Source organism: Stomoxys calcitrans, chromosome 4 (genome assembly GCF_963082655.1).
Source record: "Stomoxys calcitrans chromosome 4, idStoCalc2.1, whole genome shotgun sequence".
Classification (NCBI taxonomy): Eukaryota; Metazoa; Arthropoda; class Insecta; order Diptera; family Muscidae; genus Stomoxys; species Stomoxys calcitrans.
In genome coordinates, this window is record NC_081555.1 from 85,987,287 (window position 1) to 86,007,899 (window position 20,613).

Below are 20,613 nucleotides of genomic sequence, written 5' to 3' on the forward strand. Positions count from 1 at the left end.
TGGAATGAAATTTTGCACGACTTGTTTTGTTATGATATCCAACAACTGTGCCAAGTATGGTTCAAATTGGTCCATAACCTGATATAGCTGTCATATAAACCGATCTTGAGCTTCTAGAGGGCGCAATTCTTATCCGATTTGAATGAATTTTTGCACGTAGTATTTTGTTATGATATCCAATAACTGTGCCAAGTATGGTTCAAATCTGTTCATAACCTGATATAGCTGTCATAGAAACAAATCTGGGGTCTTGACTTCTTTAGCTTCTATAGGGCGCAATTCCTATCCGATTTGGCTGACATTTTGCATGACGTATTTTATTCTTACATTCAACATCTGCTTCAAATAAGGTTCAAATCGGTTAATAACCTGATATAGCTGTCATATAAACCGATCTGAGATCTTGACTCGGCCCGGCCGAACTTAGCACGCTTTTACTTGTTATAGCTGAGTCCGAACGGCGTGTCGCAGTAACATCTCTTTGTTGGAAAGTTTTAATATGGCAGCCATGGCAAATAGTACAGTACTGCACAAATGTCGTCAGCATGAGGAGAGTATAATCGCCGTTGAAAATTTTTGTCTGATGTTTTCCCCAGGATTCAAACCCAGGCGTGCAGCAATAGGCGGACATGTTAGCCTTCGCTCTACGGTGGCTTCTAAGATAGGTATATCGAAATAAAGGTCGATTTGGCCCATTCAAGAGCTTAAAGTATGATTACAACAGGTTAAGAGCCTGATGGACAGACGTACATCGTTAATCGTTTTAGAATTTTACGGGGATCAGAATGAATATACTCTGTAGGGTCCCCCTATTCTATGGTGGTGGGTATAAAAAACATGTTGCAAGAGATGAAATTTCGTGAAAGAGCATATAAGAAAATATCACAAGTACCACAAAAGAACGACATAACATCGGCATAACGGAGTCGATCGAACTATTGGGTTGCCCAAAAAGTAATTGCGGATTTTTTAAAAGAAAGTAAACGCATTTTTAATAAAACTTAGAATGAACTTTTATCAAATATACTTTTTTTACACTTTTTTTCTAAAGCAAGCTAAAAGTAACAGCTGATAACTGACAGAAGAAAGAATGCAATTACAAAGTCACAAGCTGTGAAAAAATTTGTCAACGCCGACTATATGAAAAATCCGCAATTACTTTTGGGCAACCCAATATCTTCTTTTATTATATAAAATGAAATTGTTGCGCTTTGTTTGTTTGTTTGTCTGTTCCGGATAGACTCAAAAAAGGCTGTTCCAAGCCCAAAGCCGACCCAAAAGTATCGGCTAGAATCAAAGGTATTCGAGAGTAGAGTACGAATATGATTATCGAATATTAAAAATTGTGTGTTATTATCATGGGGGCCGCCCCAAACCCAAAACCGTCCCAAGTGGACATATTAATATGGAACTCCAATAAATGTTATTTGGGAGTAGACCAAGAATATGGTATTAAAATTAAGGTCCAAGTGATAGGTGTTTTCTACCCCTCAAAACACCTCCCAAAATGTGAATATTTGTCAATATAAGATTCAATATAAGGTATATAAACAAATTGTACTGGGGTGATACATATGGTTGTAAGTAAGAAACTTATCTTTCTCTTGTTGCTAATGAAGGCGCAGCAGAGCACGGGTTCACCTAGTATTTTCATAACATTTCTTTTTTAATTTTTAGTCAATCAAACATTAATTCGTGTGTACAGGGATTTCGTGTAAAATGTGGCTTCGTGACTAGTAATCATCGATTTAATTTCAACAACTTACTCATACTTTTGTAGCAAAACACATTTTTCTTTAAATGTATCTTCAATATAAGAAATAAGTTAATGGTCTACTCACTTTATATACGCCCAGTGTTGGAAAACCTGACACCCTCAAATGTCCTGCGTGGAGCCACAAAACGAATTTCCACTTTCCATTATAAAAACCATTTCAATAGAATTCGAAGCAAAACACATTCATTCGATATACGTATACGAATCTGTTACATCCTGTAGAGCAAATTATTTGAAACCATGGTCCATGAAGTAGAAACTTACCTGAAAAGAAGCAAGAAAGAAAAAAAGAAAAAAAAAAAGAAGGAGAAACAAGAAAAAGTCAATTAATTAATGAATAAAGAACATAAATTTTTGAGAACATGAAACATAAATGTTTAAGTATAAAATGGTCATTAGGGTTAATTAAAGGCCAAAGGCACGTCACACGCAATCAAACAAAAAAAAAACCAATAACAACATTGCACAGATATATATACACACTTAGTTCATGGTTCAGGACATTAAGGATGGCTTTGAAGTTGTTGATGATGAAAGGGATGCTGGTGATGGCAATGGCAATGACTGTGAGACTATGACGCTGATAGCGATATTGATGCTGCTGTTAGCGCTAATGATAATGACCATGTTAGACCACCAACTAAAACAACACAAATACAATTCTTCTGCATGTTCCACAAAAAGGGATGCTGGGCTGTCTTCTTTAAATTAAGTCGAAGATGTTCTTTTATGTTTTTGTGAAAGCAATACAACAAAAAAAAGATCTTCATATAACTCACTATCAAATACAACAATTAAAAAAAAAAACATCACAGACAAAACATGATGGGGAAAAACAAGAGCAATACTCATATCAAGCATCAAACGCAAAGAACTTAAAATACAAAAACAATGCCAATACAACGAATTGAAGATAAAAATTCAAAGAGGACCACAGCATAAAACCGCTGGCATATGAATAATGGATGATACCAGCAACAACATCAGCATTTCGCCCATAAGACAAATATATAAGACCTCAAAAGAAAAACATTGGAATATATTCATCAGAACGGAAGACTAAAATATCCCAATGATAACAAATTCAAAAGGCATAGAATCCTGCTTCAAATAAGACAGATGCAATTGCCAGAGATACGATGTGTCTATAAAAAAATATATACATATTTGTCAAAAATAATAAATAAAATTTTTTTTATAGGATGTATTTTTGATTCATTACAATGGAGTTGAAGAAACTAAACTCTGCCCGTTTCCGCAATTAATCCCCATTAGTCTAAAACTACTCAAGGTTCTTCTGATTACAGGAGAGTAAGACGTTATTGGTAGTTGGGTTGGGTTGGCAGTCTAAAATCAGACTCCGACAATTTTTGTCGTTTGGGATATAACGGTAGTAACAGACTGTCGTCTCTGATGGGAATCGAACCTAGGACCCTTCCAATGGTTTCGGAGTTTGCCGTCAACTCAGCTTACGTGTGCTTGTTCGAAGTTAAAAAAACATAGGGATGTTGAGGTGTGTTTCGTGCTTTGAGGATTTAAGGGTCTTAATTCTTATTTCACCGAGTTGGTTTTTGTCTCAAATAAGTAAAAGGAATTTAATGCCCTTTTGTCAGAGGATGTCCATCTTAAACGTCCATAGCTTATCACATCAGGTCGCATAAACATTAGTTTAACTTCCACTTTCAGTTCTCATTTCTTCGAGAATTTGTCCGATTTAGCGAGTGTGAACATTCGCAAGTTGTGGTGTTCTTTAAAGCGATCTTAACGGTTTAAAGGTACGAACTAGAAGGCATCTTCATTCCCCTTTTACTGTGGTATGGAAATGGACAAAAACATCTAAGTGAGCCTGATGGCAGAATGCATGCCTAGTTTAACTTAGCACATTGTAGAAGCCATTCTTCCACTGATCACGAACAAGACTGGATAAGGTGAATCTAGAAACGCGTTTAACAAAACTATAAAATGTCCATGTGGAACGAAAGATGTTGGCGATATTAAAGCAATGGTTAAATGATTTATGATTTCACTGAGATTTATTACCTTGGAAACCGAGTTGGAAAAAATACGGCAATAAATGCAGTTTTCCAGGTTATGAAGGCTTTCCAAAAGGGTGTAATTAGGAAAACAATTATAAGGTCAGGTAAAAGTACTCATAATAAGGCCTATCTCTCTTCCCATCACAAGACTCTAGGTTAGGCTAGGTTTAAGTGGCAGTCTGCCATCAGACTCACTTAGACGTTTTTGTTCATTGTGATACCACTGGATGTGAACCAACAACTTGAGAATGTTCAAATTCTTTCAATCAGACAAAGAAATGACAACCTAAAGTGGAACTCCTTTTGACTGCCAGTGATAGATACACACACACAGCAGAGGTTCTGCAGTATCTTTTTCCTCAACGTCCTCACAGCTTTGGCAAAATTCGTTACTGTGATCAGACAGTGGCCTGTTATGACGGACACAATGATTGAGACGTCTGTTCTAACCAGTGACAGCAAAGCGATGGATCTCTTCAAATGTAGATTACCCCAGATAATTTTGGAATGCTCACAGGCCCTCCTTTGTGACAATCTTTGTCCTTCGGGAATCATCTTGAAGACTTAGCTTACATGTCGCTAGAGGTATACCCACAGATTACAATTTCCCAGGAATGTGTAGGGTAGTTCCTAGTCTTGCTAGCTCGTCCGCATTACAATTCTCAGGGATACCTCTGTGACCTGGCACCCAGAACAGGTGAATTTTGAACTGTTCAGCCATCTCGTTGTGAGAACTGCGACAGCCGAGGGCGGTTTTTGTGTTCAGAAATACGTTCTAAAGGGTTTCAATGGCTGCCTGGCTGTCTGAGAAGAAACTTATGACAATCCGAAGACTCCAAGGCCGAAATTAATAAATTTCAAATGGAAATGTATAATGAGAAAACACTGGAACTGTTCTTGTCTCTTCTGGATAAGTTTCAAGTCTCTCCTGGATAAGTTTCGTTTCTGTTTAATCCTTTCAGAGGAACTGAAGTGTTCTCAATTCGCTCGGCAAGAATGTATATGCACCTCGCAACATCATTTTTCACCCGCGGCACTGTCTTGGTTTGATGAAACTCTGGTATCGCCATCAGGTAGTTCATGACATATGGATAGATCAAAGACCATGAACATTTTACTAAGAAACAGGGGATACTTCTCTCATATCAATGGAAGCAGCTGATTTAAGTTTAAGCTCAATGATAAGACGCCGCCTTTTTTATGCCGAGTCCGAAGGGCGTGTCGCATAGCCATAACGTTTGTTAGAGAAGTTTTTACATGGCAGGATACCTCACAAATGTAGCCATCTGAAAAATTTTCTGATGTTCAGGCCGGGATGTGAACTTTGGCGATCGGCGTCACAGACGGACATGCTAACTTCTGCACCATGGTGGCCTCCAATGAGGTGATATGGTATAAAAGCGAGGACGTCGAGTGTGAACATCGTTCTGGACCGCAAGATGGCCATCAGGGCTATTAGAACTACGATGGTAAAGTCGCGGAGGATATTGAAGTGAGAGAAGGAGATTAATGTTCTCTCTGAGGATGGTACGATACCTGAGACGACACTTGAAATCAACGAGAAACCGCTGCCAGCAGCACAGTCTTGGATTAATGAAACTCTGGTATTGTCATCTGATTGTTCATGCTACACGGGTGGATTAAAGCTTGAAGACGGAGTGGGTCTGGGAGTCTACATTGTATGTACCAAGTGCATGACACGCGGTTTAAACCCCCGACTTTTGCCATTGGCTCCTTTGCAGGCGTATAGGGCAAGAGTTGCCACTGTTGCTCTCTCCAAAATCGTGAATTTTAAGATCAATTTCTGTCCGCTCATGAACTGTGATACAGTGAAACGGTCGGTAGACGACAAAAATCCTATGTGGAAATCAGGTTCATAAGAAGATGAGGTTTATACTGAAAGGAAGACAGAAGCAGATTAGCATAGCTTTTATTATCACTACATGACAAAATGAATACGGAATAAGCGCGGCAAGTGATGGCGTATGTAGGGCATGTGGGGAAGAAAATGAGACGATTCAACATTTCCCATGTTTTTGACGGGTTTTTCGCAGCCGCCAGACACCGGTAATTACATAGGAGGGGACACAATACTAAGCTTGAACCAACTTAGGCGCGTGGAATGGAGAAAAACTAATCATTTTGTGAGCAGCTCGGTATACAGCGGTATAATTCTCGGCACTGCAGCGGTAGTCCCGTAAGATGTTGGTGGTCTGCATCTGTTTCCAATGTACCTAGGCCATGGCAAAAACAAAGGACTCTCTAAAAGTTGAAGGAATAAAAAGCGTTTTACGCTCAAGTCTCATGAGAGGCATGGTAAGACGGGTCGTAAGACCTTTATCAATAAGGAAAAAAATTTCTTTAACTGGGTCCGGAGAATAGTTGTAAGTTGGCGACGATCAGTCAACAAAAAGAATGCTTGACTTGGTAAACATGTCATCCCTAATAGGAGAAGGAGAAGAAGAGGGCTGCATACTTCTCCTAGGTATGCAGCCATAGGAATGTGGAATGAGATTGTCCAATGTTCTTATGCAATTGCCAGATTGTGAGGAAGCAGACTGGTATAGCGACCGATTTAAACTAATATCCTTTGGAGATCAACGCTCTTCCATTACGCAGTGGTTCCTTCTTAACAAGGAAACGCTCAGATCCAGAATCCATGTTTGGCAGACGTTCCCATCTTTCTATCACCGACTAGAAGATTATAAGATTGGATGAGACACTATGGGAGTTCTTTCCGAAGGATTCAACAAGGTGAGGGTAAAGGTATATGGAAGCAGTGGCGTTGGTGACACAGAAGACGACTTAGCAGTTGTTGCTCAATGTTTATATGTATATATCGTCCACATCTCTAAAACCTGGCGTATTGGTGGATACATTTACATTAGCGTAAAATACCAAGATGTTTTGCTGGACAGGAATTTTAACTTCAAAATTTCAACATTTTTGAAATGACAAGGGAAACGCTTGATCTATACACCTGCAAGAGAACTTTTGGCCAAAGCTGGGGATTTTAACATCGTGTCATGCATTAGCTGTATACTGCAGTTGTCAGACCCTTGATGCTATATGGTGTTGTGTTCTGGTGGATGGAACTTCAAAAGTCCACCTACGGTTCAATCTCAGCTACATCCAATGTAGCTGAGATTGAACCGCACAAGCCATTGGCTACAAGCCTCAAACAAGCCATTGGCTACATCCAATGGCTTGTTTGTGGATCTCAACCGCATTAAGGTTGATAACATATTATCCACTGAATTTAATTGTAATCCTAATTCTTCTGGACATTGTGGCTAGAAAAGTTACTGCGACTACTGCTAAGAGGATAAGGGGGTATTCTGTTTGGTCTAGCGGCAACTACAATCCTCGAAGCCGACCTTCTGAAACCCTAAATTTGAACGGATTTCTATGAAATTTACAAGTGATCAGAAGAGACATAAGTGAGCAAATTATTGCAATATTACTCAAAATCGGAAAACTATAGCCAAATTTAAACAGATTTTAACCAAAATCGGCATACAAAGTTAAAATAATAGAAAGACATTAAATGAAATTGACTCTTATCAAAGATGACCAAATATTCACTGACCCGGTTGATAAGGCTATCCTACTGACTAAGATGTTTGCGGGGAATTCTTCCTTGCCGGAAAGCGATCAACCACTCCCGACGATTGGAAGTGTATCGAGTTTAATGACTCAGGTATTTTTTCGAACAAGTGGCGTCAAAAGAGTTCTCGACGTAAATAAATCCCCGGGGCCCGATGGCATATCGACACTTGTTTTGTGCGTGGAGCGACCTGATGGCGTTTCTGTCGGAACGATGGAGCGTGGAGCTGGATATATCCAAGACATTTGATAGGGCCTGGCATGGTGCACTCCTATCAAAGCTTTTAGCATTTGATGTCGGCACTGTCTTCGCTCGATTTATATCGAGCTTTCTAGAGAATCTTACTATTCGAGTTGTTGAAGATGGGTTCTCTTCTGATAAATAGAAATTAACCGCAAGTGAACCACAAGGCTCTGTCCTTTCTCCCTCTCTTCGTCTTACTTTCATTGACGATCTACTGAGTAAGACTTCGAATACAATTTACTCATTTGCGAATGACATTAATCTCTGTCATTCATATTCATTCGACCATAGGCCTAGTCTCCATGCGATTGGAGACAGGAGGTGGATTATGGATGATACACTCTCCTCCTCCTTGCCCTGTCACTCTCGGGATGCACAATAAATTGACGGTTGAACACCCGGCACGGGATAGTTGTGAGCACCACACAAGCTGGAACATTTAGTTCCAATCTGTGTGGTGTTCATTGCTTTCAGAAGCTGCGAGCTAGCGGGCGGATCCACAGGTTGCGTATAGTGGTATCGAGCGGAGAGTCTCAGTAAGAGGCCGGGCGGCACTGGCTCTTGCACAAATACTGAGTGCCTGTGATGCTTGATATGAAAAGGCAAGTTAATGGCGCCTTTGGCCATCCTGTTCCCGCGGCGATCAGTCCTTTTGACCGGAACGAACTTGCTTACCTACAGGGCTTGACGAGTATCGCCACTTCCATATGAAAATGTGGCTATAACAATAACAACGGTTGAACAACCTGGCGCATCTCTTCCGATCTGTCACTGTTACGTCTTCCGTTCTGTCACTGTTATGTCGTTGAGGCATATGTTCAAACTATCGCAGATGTAAAAAATGGGTGGGGGCCTGACGCCTTATCGTGCAATTGTCTGCATATGATACGATCTCTATGCCGTCTGGAGATGGTGTAATGGAGAATAGGTAGATGTTAAACAGTGTCGGAGATATTACCCTTGGGGAACTCCCTGTTTGACTCTACGGTGCTTCGACTTCTTATCCCTGAATTCCACAAATGACTGGCGACCATACATATAATTCGCGACCCAGCGTGGTGGCCAACTCCAGGTAAATCCAGATTCTTCAGCATCAGTGTAGAGATTCCGTTGGGGCCCAACGCCTTGGATGATTTGGCGCCACGGTAAATTATGATGGCTGTCCATCGGCTCGGAGACCACGGATATGGCGAATAGCTCTCCTCTTTGCCTTGTCGCTCTCGTGATGTACAATAATGACGGTTGAAGAACCTGGCGCATCTCTTCCGATCTGTCACTGTTACGTCGTCAAAAGTGACTGAGCTCCGGTCATTCCGTCTACCGGGGTTCGAGAATGACTTAACAGTAGACCATTGCTTACCCACAGCTGGTTTTGAACACTAAGTTGTATTTGATATCAAACGGATAGGAAAAAAAATAAATTTAAAATAAGACATTATACAGATCAGAGTGTGTTGGGAAAAGTTGCTTGTACGATCGCCCTGGGTCGACTTTTCTTCATATCCCTATTTAATATTAATTTAGGACTTATTTTTTTAAGCTTCGATGCCAAGACTATTTTCATGGTAGATTTGTGCTGGTTGCTATTCAAAAGTTTTATCAGACTTAACTTTTTGTGTTAATACCACTGTGCAATGTCCACATCAAATTCAGATGCCACACACAAAATCCAATTGGAAATTCATAATATGATTCGAGATACTCAAATATAAAACAATCACAAGAAGCATAATTCTTTGCATTGCCAAAAAGACAAATTACGAAATTTCTTTTGAATCCCTGTGTTTCTTTGGGATTTTGAGTTCTGACTCAAATCTGACATTTGAAATGTTATTTGAAAATGGTTTTTGATATCCTTCCTCAGTAATTATAATGTAATTTTGGAGTGATATTAGTCACGCAGCTTAAACTTCATTTTAATGTTATCACAATGAAGACAACAATCTGAAATATTTGGAATAAGAGTAAAAATTGGTAGAGTTATTAAAATATTACTTCTGATGTCGGCGATTAAAAAAAAAGAAATATGATATGGAGTATGGAGTATGGAGTATGTTTATGCATGATATACGTATTTCGTAATGTGATTAAAGAGAGTTATATAATAAATTTAATTATGTTTCAGATCTTATGTATTAAACTTTGTTCACTTAATCTTAAAAGCATTATTAAAAGTGATTAAGAAAAAAATACATTTTGTAATTTTTGTTTATTTTTGATGTTAATGTTTTTCTAAAAATCATCTATGTATTCCTTTTCTATAAAGTTGTTATATGAAAAGCCGATACACTTTTCAACTTTAAAAAAAAATAAAAAAGCATGCCAATTTTGTAAAGACACAATAAATAAACAATACAATAAACATTTGTTTATTGTTTGTTTGATTAGTAACTAAAATAAAAAAAACTTCCAATAATAAAATCCAATACACATGCCAAAGTTTTATTAAAAATTTTTTTAATGAATTTGAAAACACTTTAGCAAGACCGAATATAATGAACCTTCCATTATTGAAGCTTTACACCAGTTTACAAAATAAAAAAAGTTTCTTTGTTTCACTACAAGTTTAAAACTTTTGAAAATTATTGAAGCGATGGTAAGAAAATAATTTGTTTTTGTTTTACTACACAACTATAATGAAATATATAAATTTTTTTAATTTTTTTACAAAATGCCAATCTTGCCTCTGTCCTTGGATAAGGTACCATTTGTAAGGTAGCTGCTCACACCAGTCATAGTTTTACAATGACTATCACACTCTGCGGTTTTTTATTATTAATTTAAAATATTTTTTACTATTTATTATCCATATGCATAGCATGGAAAAGAAGAAAATCGAAAAAAATTCAATTAAATTTTTTAGTTTCCATACATTGCTATAATTCAATTAAAAACGTACAATAATAATTTAATAGCCAATTTGGGGGTTTTATATAAAGTTTACAGCCAATAATTTTGTTAACATGATTTGTAACAAAAGATAATAATTGCATTTGAATAGACTAATATTTGGTATAGACCACAAAGCACGCAATAAACACATTGCTTGGTTAAATGCCATTGCTGATGGTTTCATGTTGCAGGTTTTAATAATTTAGTGTTTAAAATTCGGAACAAAATCATAAATGAAAAAAATTTAATTGTTTACAATTGCAAGACGAAACTAAGTATCTATATTAGGATGGGTCAATTTTTCCTTTTTGGATAAAGCTGACATCGAAATCGCAATCTACGACGAATTCAATTAAGTTTTTCCCATGAAACCTCGGGCCAAATATCAAAATCAAGATTTAGTTTCTAATTAACAAGAGAACCATTGATTGTCCCTGGTGATTTTATTATTCCTCAAATTAACTGGATTCATTCGTCCGAGTCAAATGATTTAACACCCAAATGATACCAAATGACATTTCTAATGAATGCATGAATGCATTGTTAAATTTTGGTCTTCTTCAAATTAATTACATAAACAATTCATTTTCTACATTACTCGATCTTGTTTTCGTTAATCAACCATAAGAGTTATGTTTAAGTTCTAATGACCCGGTTGTAAGACCTGAGGATAGATATCATCCGACACTTAAAATACTTATACCCTATCCCACCCTTAAAGTTAAAAGAGATGTAGCAATTGAAAAAGTGTACTGCTTTGCTAAAACTGATTACATCAAACTGAACTCACTACTCTCATCTGTTCAATGGAATGAAATTTTCAGATCTAAAGATATCAATGAAATGATTTCCACTTTTTAAACGGTGCTACTTGACTCAATTTCTCAATCTGTTCCTAAAACTACTTTTTGGAACGCATCTGGTCCTCCATGGAATACAACCAATCTTTCTAGGCTGAAGAACAAAAAGAATAAATTATATAAAAGGTTTAAACGCTCAGGGTCAACGTCTGACTTTTCGATGTATTCATTAACAAGATGCGAATATAATAAAGAAAACAAATTGGCGTATGGTAGTTATTTGAATAAAATTAGAAATCAATTGAAATCAAATCCTAAATTCTTCTACAAATTTGTGAATACCGAACTTTCTTAGATATAAAGCTAAAGTAGCTGATACCGAGTCAGACATTGCTGACTTTTTTAGCACTACTTACTCAGATAATTACTAAAATTTATGTAGAACATATCCATACACAATCAACAATTCAGCTTTAATAGACGTGTCTGGGATTGGCGAAAACGTAGTATTTGTAAATTTAAGGTCACTGAAGATAAATTTTAATCCTGGTCCAGAAGGAATTCCATCGAACTTTTTAAAACATTGCGCTCTCGAACTTTCGTATCCCCTTTGTGCACTTTTCAACAGTTCATTAAAGCATGGATATTTGCCGTAATTGTGGAAGCAATTTTATATAAGACCATTATTTAAAGCCGGAAATCGCAATGAGGTTTCTAATTACAGGGGCATTTCAATTTTGAATGCTATTCCGAAGCTATTAGAGAAAATTCTTACTGACACTATTTCACATCAAGTCTCTTCTATGTTGTCTCCCTACCAACATGGGTTCCGGAAATCGAAATCGACGATAACAAATAGAATTTACTTGATGGCGATTTGTGTCTATCAACCTCTCTAGAGTCTTTAGCATAAAGAATGACAGATAAATTGGAGGAAAACCTTTCGGATTTATATAGTACGGTTTTCCTGTTTTTTTTTTTTTTGAATGCGTCTCTCCATTCCACCCACTGGTATATAAGTCATGCTGGTCAACCGATATCAGTTTTTAATTGAACTGGTGATTCATTATCCGGACACGGCGCTTTAAGAAAGTTGAAAATGATAAGGCTCATATGATCTTGATTCAAATAAACTTTTCCCAACAACTCCCGGCGAATGCATATAAGTGACAACCTCTTTTAACGCTACGTTGTCCATTGGAGAGTTTTCTGGGAAATATATATCCAGGAGTACTTCTAGTGTTTTTGCACTAGGCATTCGAATCGTTATGTAATAGTTTTCGAGGCTAGGATCATCCATAGTCTAGAGGCTTCGAATGTATCCTCCATTTCACCATGGATTTGTTCTAAACCTTATTCAGCTCGTTCTTGTTTTTTCTTAGCCAGCCTTGTAGACGTCCCATTCATATGATGTCCGTGTGGTTTTCGTCCTATTGAAATGTATTTTGCAACCCTTTCTGTTGTTGTTGTTTTCTTTATTACAGATTGCCACATTGCAACATCAATATCCAAACCTCCTAATATCTGGCGATGTGTATTAGCATCACTGCCCACAATGAGGTTCTTTGCAGAAGCGGACCCTTTAGTAGTTGAAATCCATATACTTTAAGATCACGAACCATCCCTCCTGCCATCAGAAGGACTTTTAGTGCCGTCGAAGCGACTTTACTATGGTGGAAATTTATTTGTAGAAACCAGAGCAGATTTTTCAAAATCTACCGCTTTTGCCTCGTCATCAGAGTTTTCCAAGAGTTCATCCTTACAATGCGCGTTTGATCTTGTTATGGTGAGTTGTATTATGTATCCAGGGGCAGTTGAGAAAGCTGTGGAACCATCCTATCTTAGGGTGCTGTAAACTTACGGTGTGGACAATTCCTACTTAGATACTTCTCAAGCTGCAGCTGATGAAATACCATCCAATAATCAGCTTTTCTGCTGACGCATATTTTAATTTCTCTTTAATTTCTCCCATGTTTTCTTAGCATCTTCTTCTACTTGTTGGACATCACGTTTATGCATTTTTGCCCCTATACAACTCTTAACATCCTGAAATTCCGAAAAAGCTCTTAAACAAACGCTTTCTATATCTCAACCATTACTACACTTACACGTTTCTGATTTTCATTTGAATGTTGGCGTATGTGGATTACCCATTTCCATCGCTTGTACAAATAAATTGCACTTGTCAAATGAAGCAAAGTCCCGAATAGAACGACAAAAAAATAGTAAAAAATTGATCTGAGCATCAATTCATTTGTCTTTGTCTAAACCTCAAATCAGAAAGAAATTTCTGGTTACAATGTGACTCAATTAAGGAAATTTCTCGTGCCAAGGAACGTGTCCATTGTTACATTCAAGAGGATTTGCTTAATGACAAAGAGACAACTACTGGAATAAACTGTGACATGCTCCATAATGATAGGATATTTGTCATCTGGTTTGCATGTGCACGCAAACGTTTCTCCATAAAGGCATTATTTGTCATCAAGTCCATCATTGGATTTAGTTTCATGAAATGAATATATCCCTCCGAGATGGATAAGTTTCATTAAAAACAAAATGAGAAACAAAGAAAATCCATGCAAAATCCATCCATGCAAAATCCATCCATGAAATAAAAAATTATCAATATGCATAAAATGCTTTGCATCAGCTATCGCAGATGGTTGGGAATAAATGCAGTCATATACGAATGTTGCTGCCAGGACATTACACTCTGTCAGGAAAATTACATTTATGGCCATAACATTAAAATTTCTAAGTGTTTTCAATTCAGTTGAGTTCAATGTAACAAAGTTCACTTGCTTATGCCATATAAGAAGGGTGATAAAAAGGCGTCAGAAACTTTTAAGTTAAACAAAATTTTTAAAACGTGGTGGCTTCGCGGTGAAAAGTAGTACTTAAGTTTTTGATATCCAATGGGGTGTGTGGACCTTACCCATTACCCTATTTTATGGCATGTTAACCGATTGGGGTACTATGGAACTCAAATGAAATATCCTTGGAGTTGAGTACTTTGACGGAACATTGGGCACTAAGTGTCTGAGGCCATCCCATCGACAAACGGACGATGATCAATGGTACTTAGATCAAAGGTCCAAATCCAATCTTGAGGAACTTTTTTAAACCTTGACCTTATCCTTCATGGTGTTGCACATGCGCAAAGTCTCAAATTAGTGATTTAGGGTAAAAAATTTTCATAAAATTTTTAAATATCGAAATAAAAAGGCAAACAGAAATGAGATTTTAGTAAATTAATGTAAAATAAGTAAAAACGTGCTAAATTCGCCTGGGCCGATCCTTGGCCCTTTAAATTTAATTAAAGGGCATAATTTTAGCTTCAAGCTTTAGCAAAAATTAAAGCTTCTAAGAACCGAATAAGAATGATGGAGAGACCGGTTAAATGGGAGCAATATCAGGTAATAGACTGATTTGGACCGTATTCGGCATAGTTATTGGAAGTCGCAACAGAACACCATATGCAAAATTTCTGCTAAATCGGGCAAAAATTGTGGCTTCCAGAGGCTTAAGAAGTCAAATCGGGAGATCAGTTTATATGGCATCTATATCAGGTTAAAAACCAATTTAGACAGTACTTGGCTCACTTGTTGGAAGTTATAACAGAACTCCGCATGGAAAATTTCTGCCAAATCGGGCAAAAATTGCGGCTTCCAGAGGCCCAAGAAGTCAAATCGGGAGACCAGTTTATATGGGATTTATATCAGGTTATAGAACCGAACAAGGCACAATTGTTGAAAACCTTAACAGAACACTACAATTTCAGCCACACCTGAAAAAATTGCGGCTTCCTGGAGCTCAAGATTTCAAATCGGGAGATCAGTTTACATGGGAGCTATATCAGGTTATAGACCAATTAAGACCGTACTTGGCTCACTTGTTGGAAGTTTTAACAGAACTCCGCATGCAAAATTTTAGCCAAATCGGACAAAAATTGCGGCTCAAGAAGTCATATTGTGAGATCGGTTTATATGTGAGCTATATCTAAATCTGAACCGATATGAACCATTTGCAATCCCCAACGACCTACATCAATATTAGGTATCTGTGCAAAATTTCAAGCAGCTAGCTTTACACGTTTGACCGCTATCGTGATTTCGAAACACAGACGGACGGATCAACATGGCTAGATCGACTCTGAACTATAGATGGCACTATCGATATTTAATTTTTTGACTGAATATCGAATGATATTTTTGCGATGCATACTATCGCAAAACTTAAAAAAAAACTAAGCAAATATAAGCAATCCGACACTGAATGTATCCTTTAAGATACATTTCGCCTATAGAGGGCGCAATTTTCATCCGATTAAGCTAATGCAATTAATGCATTAAGCTAATGCATTTGTACAATGATTTTTCTTATGACTTCCCACTGACTTTATTTGGTCTGTGTATTGATATTGCATCCATATAAATCGATCTCCTGATTTTTACTTCTCATTTTCGTTTGAAATATAGGTGATGGAAAATTAACGATAGTATCGATACTATCGACAGTTATTACTAAAAATATCGAATGTTGCGATTATCGATAATTTGCCAGCTCTACTCAGAACGTCGAGACGATCAAGAATATATATATTTAATGGGGTATTAGAAGAATATTTTGAGATGCTACAAACGGAATGACTAGATTAGTATACCCGCATCCTATGGTGGTGGGTATAAACATATGTTTTTTCCTTGGTTACCCCATAAAGAAGTCGAGCTTTAATGACCACGAGAAGTATGGAAAGAAAGCAAAGAGGATCTAAATGAGTTCTGAAGACAAGAAATTGCCACTTGGATTCAAGGACATTAAGGTTGAGTTGCGTGGAGGAATATTCGGAATCCGAAATTGAACTCTGGCCTATCACATATCGCTGCCTTGAGTTCCCGTAAACGTTGGTATTCCGGGAAAAAAGAAGGCGTACGAGTATGTTCGGAAGGGCTCATCTGCTCCGAGTGAACCTGTTGCCGGTCGTGCATACGTGTCACTTGTCTAACTACGGAACACAGTTGCGGGGATGTCTAATGCGAAGACGTTGGGGAGGTGAACATCTGTGCATGAATGCCGAACTGCCAAGACACTCTGGCCCACCCTCGAACGAAAGGGGACTAAGGAACTGCTGGTCTTTGATAAGAGGTCATTGATAACAATTACAGAAGTTATAACCGGGACCTGGACATTAAGCCGTATGGCCTAGCACATAGGAATAATGATTGATTCTACTGGACACAGTTGCGGGGGTGTCTAATGCGAAGACGTTGGGGAGGTGAACATCTGTGCATGAATGCCGAACTGCCAAGACACTCTGGCCCACCCTCGAACGAAAGGGGACTAAGGAATTGCTGGTCTTTGATAAGAGGTCATTGATAACAATTACAGAAGTTATAACCGGGACCTGGACATTAAGCCGTATGGCCTAGCACATAGGAATAATGATTGATTCTACTGGACACAGTTGCGGGGGTGTCTAATGCGAAGACGTTGGGAGACATCTGTGCATGAATGCCGAACTGCCAAGACACTCTGGCCCACCCTCGAACGAAAGGGGACTAAGGAACTGGTGGTCTTTGATAAGAGGTCATTGATAACAATTACAGAAGTTATAACCGGGACCTGGGCGATAAGCCGTATGGCCTAGCACATAGGAATAATGATTGATTCTTGATGGAGATGAGGAGAAGACGTTTGATGGTCAATCGAGGTGAAAAACGAAAAAGGTTTGCCAATATGTTGTGTTTGTTTTTATACCCACCACCGAAAGATGGGGGTATATTCATTTTGTCATTCCGTTTGCAACACATCGAAATATCCATTTCCGACCCTATAAAGTAAATATATTCTTGATCAGCGTAAAAATCTAAGACGATCTTGCCATGTCCGTCTGTCTGTTGAAATCACGCTACAGTCTTCAAAAATAGAGATATTGAGCTGAAATTTTGCACAGATTCTTTTTTTGTCTATAAGCAGGTTAAGTTCGAAGATGGGCTATATCGGACTATATCTTGATATAGCCCCCATATAGACCGATCCGCCGATTTAGGGTCTTAGGCCCATAAAAGCCACATTTATTATCCGATTTTGTTGAAATTTGGGACAGTGAGTTGTGTTAGGCCCTTCGACATCCTTTGTCAATTTGGCTCAGATCGAGCCAGATTTGGATATAGCTGCCATATAGACCGATCCTCCGATTTAGGGTTTAAGGCCCATAAAAGCCACATTTATGGTCCGATTTCGCTGAAATTTGGGACAGTGAGTTGTCTTAGACCCTTTGACATGTTTCTTTAATTTGGGCCAGATCGGTCCAGATTTGGATATAGCTGCCATATAAACCGATCCTCCGGTTTAGGGTCTTAGGCCCACAAAAGCCACATTTATTATCCGATTTTGATGAAATTCGGGGCAATGAATTGTGTAAGGCCCATCGACATCCTTCGTTAATTTGGCTCAGATCGGTCCAGATTTGGATATAGCTGCCATATAGATCGATCCTCCGATTTATGGTGTAAGGCCCATAATAGCCACATTCATTATCCGATTTTGCTGAAATTTGGGACAGTGAGATGTGTTAGGCCCTTTGATATTTGGATATAGCTGCCATATAGACCGATTTCTTGATTTATGGTTTTGGGCCCATAAAATGCTCATTTATTGCCCGATGTCCCCGAAATTTGGAACAGTGAGTTAAGTTAAGCCCCTTGACATACTTCTGCAATATCGCACAGATCGGTCCAGATTTGGATATAGCTGCCATATAGACCGATATCTAGGTTTTAGGTTTTGGGGCCATAAAAGACGCATTTATTGTCCGATGTCGCTGAAATTTGAGACAGTGAGTTTGGTTAGGCTCTTCGACGTCCTTCTTCAATTTTGCCCAGATCGGTCCAGATTTGAATATAGCTGCCATATAGACCGATCTCTAGATTTAAGGTTTAGGGCCCATAGAAGAGGCATTTATTGTCCGATTTCGCCGAAATTTGGGACAGTGCTTAGTGCTAGGCTCTTCGACATGTTTATGCAACTTGGCCCAAATCGGTCCAGATTTGGATATAGCTGCCATGTAGACCGATATCTCGATTTAAAGTCTTGGCCCCATAAAAGGCGCATTTATAATCCGATTTCACTGAAATTTGACACAGTGACTTATGTTCGGCTTTTCGACATCCGTGTCGTATATAGTTCAGATCGGTATGAGGTATATGAGTATAAGGTATGAAATTTTCACCGAATTTTGATGAAAGGTGGTGGGTATCCAAAGTAACGCCTTTTTACTTGTTTTTTATTGGAATTTTTAGATACGAAGAGTAAGAACAAGAAAAGTAAATTTTAATTTGTTGCTCATTACACTGGTTGTGTAATGAGAGAAATAATAAATACTTAAAAGTAGTCATAAAAAAGAAACGCTAAGTCAGGAATTCTGGACCACTAACAAAATACATAATTTTTTTCGTGATTTTTCGAGAGCGCAAAAATTGGGTTGCCCAAAAAGTAATTGCGGATTTTTCATATAGTCGGCGTTGACAAATTTTTTCACAGCTTGTGATTCTGTAATTGCATTCATTCTTCTGTCAGTTATAAGCTGTTACTTTTAGCTTGCTTTAGAAAAAAAGTGTAAAAAAAGTATATTTGATTAAAGTTCATTCTAAGTTTTATTAAAAATGCTTTTACTTTCTTTAAAAAAATCCGCAATTTCTTTTTGGGCAACCCATAGAAAAACTCAAATTGTTTTACATACCACGCCCATAAGTCGGCTCTCATTTTTGGTATTGTGTCCCCACCTAAGTGTCGGTGTCTGTTAACAGCGAAAACTATCTCACTCCCATGAATTTTGAGAAAAATTTTTGTTTGATTTTTTGAGCTATGAAAAACTGCCGACTATGAACAAGCCAAAACATGACCTTCTATGACGGGAAAATTTTTATAAATAGTTTAATTCGCCTTCTTTATACCAATCGACTCTTTTCCAACTCGAGCTAGAAGACAGTTTGATTCTTAGGTATTTTTCTAGCCATTCGTCATTAATGGGTTAAGTCAGTTTACCCTAATTCGTCCATCTGTTTAAAATATAGCCGAAATTTCGATAGCGAACGAATGAGGCTATCCGCATGAAGTTTTTCATAAACACTTCTTATTAATGTAGGTCGTTGGCCGTTGAAAACAGGTCATTTGGTCCAGATTGATTTTAGTCTACAATACTTTTAATTGTTTTGTACTACGTTACTGAGTACGGACTTTCAAACTGTTAAAAATGAGCTTATCCAAGAAACGGGTGCAATTTTTTAATATTTTCAAACCCTGCACCACTACTGTCGTGAAAGGAAGAGAGATAGATTCATTAACAAGCATACCGATCGACTCACAATAAATTTCTAATAAATTTTTTTACAAATTTATACAAGCATCTTTTTTGGCCAAGAGACGAAGCCTATTAAATTTGGAAGAAATCGGTTCAAATTTGGATATAGCTTCCGTATGTGTGTTTGTCCGATTTGGACTAATATAGCAATAATATCGTCATTTGTCGTCAAATTGGCTCACCTTCGTCTTCCTCGTAAAGAGACACACTTCAGTCTTAGCTGGGTTATCTTTGGGACTCCTAGGTCTAACTCAGTCGTATGCCATCTCCAGGACCCTTTCGGCACATCTGTAAAGCTGATTCGGATCTTTGGGACTCCTAGGTCTAACCCAGTCGTATGCCATCTCCAGGACGCTTTCGGCACATCTGTAAATCTGATTCGGATCCTTACTACTTAGAGGTATTACAACATCGTCTGCATAGCATAGTGTTCAAATTCTTCCCCAGTCAGCATACGTAATAGGCGTTCACCCATGGAACCCACAATTTTTCCACCTTTTCTCTGGTACCTGTTCGAGCTTCTATAGACCCGGTCCACCCGCAACTGGTCTAATTAATACCAAAACAATACCGTATGGTATATATCATACATACCATACGGTATTGTTTTGGTATTTATCAATTAAAGCGTTATAGACACCAAACGGTACTATTGTGATATCAAATCACTGTATTGCTTCACTGTCAATGCGATTGATACCATACGGAATCAAATTTTCTTTCAGTGTAAGCCTTTGGTATGCATAACTTGCCTTGCTGGGCTTGGTAATAAATGCCACCCTTGCCTCCCACAAGGCTTTCGAAGTTTATGCACGCCCAAGACACGCCGTGAAAATAGTGGTCAGATGGGGCGCCAGATATTCTTTGTGTAGTAACGCCAGTAATATTCCAAT

At 38.0% G+C, this 20,613-nt stretch overlaps 1 protein-coding gene across 2 annotated transcripts in view; it reads right to left on the reverse strand.

Moving 5' to 3' along the window:
- Nucleotides 1–1,793: 1,793 nt before the first annotated feature.
- The window catches only part of LOC106093114 (myb-like protein I), a 520,509-nt gene continuing 501,689 nt past the window's right edge, over nucleotides 1,794–20,613 (reverse strand). Inside the window, exon 3 of one of the 2 annotated variants that reach the window (XM_059366944.1) lies at nucleotides 1,794–2,041. In XM_059366944.1, the coding sequence (XP_059222927.1) occupies nucleotides 1,935–2,041 (107 nt within the window). In that variant the 3' untranslated portion in view covers nucleotides 1,794–1,934. Of the gene's footprint in view, nucleotides 2,042–10,388; nucleotides 10,459–20,613 lie in introns of those variants that run through there. The other variant, XM_059366945.1, reaches the window with a different exon arrangement.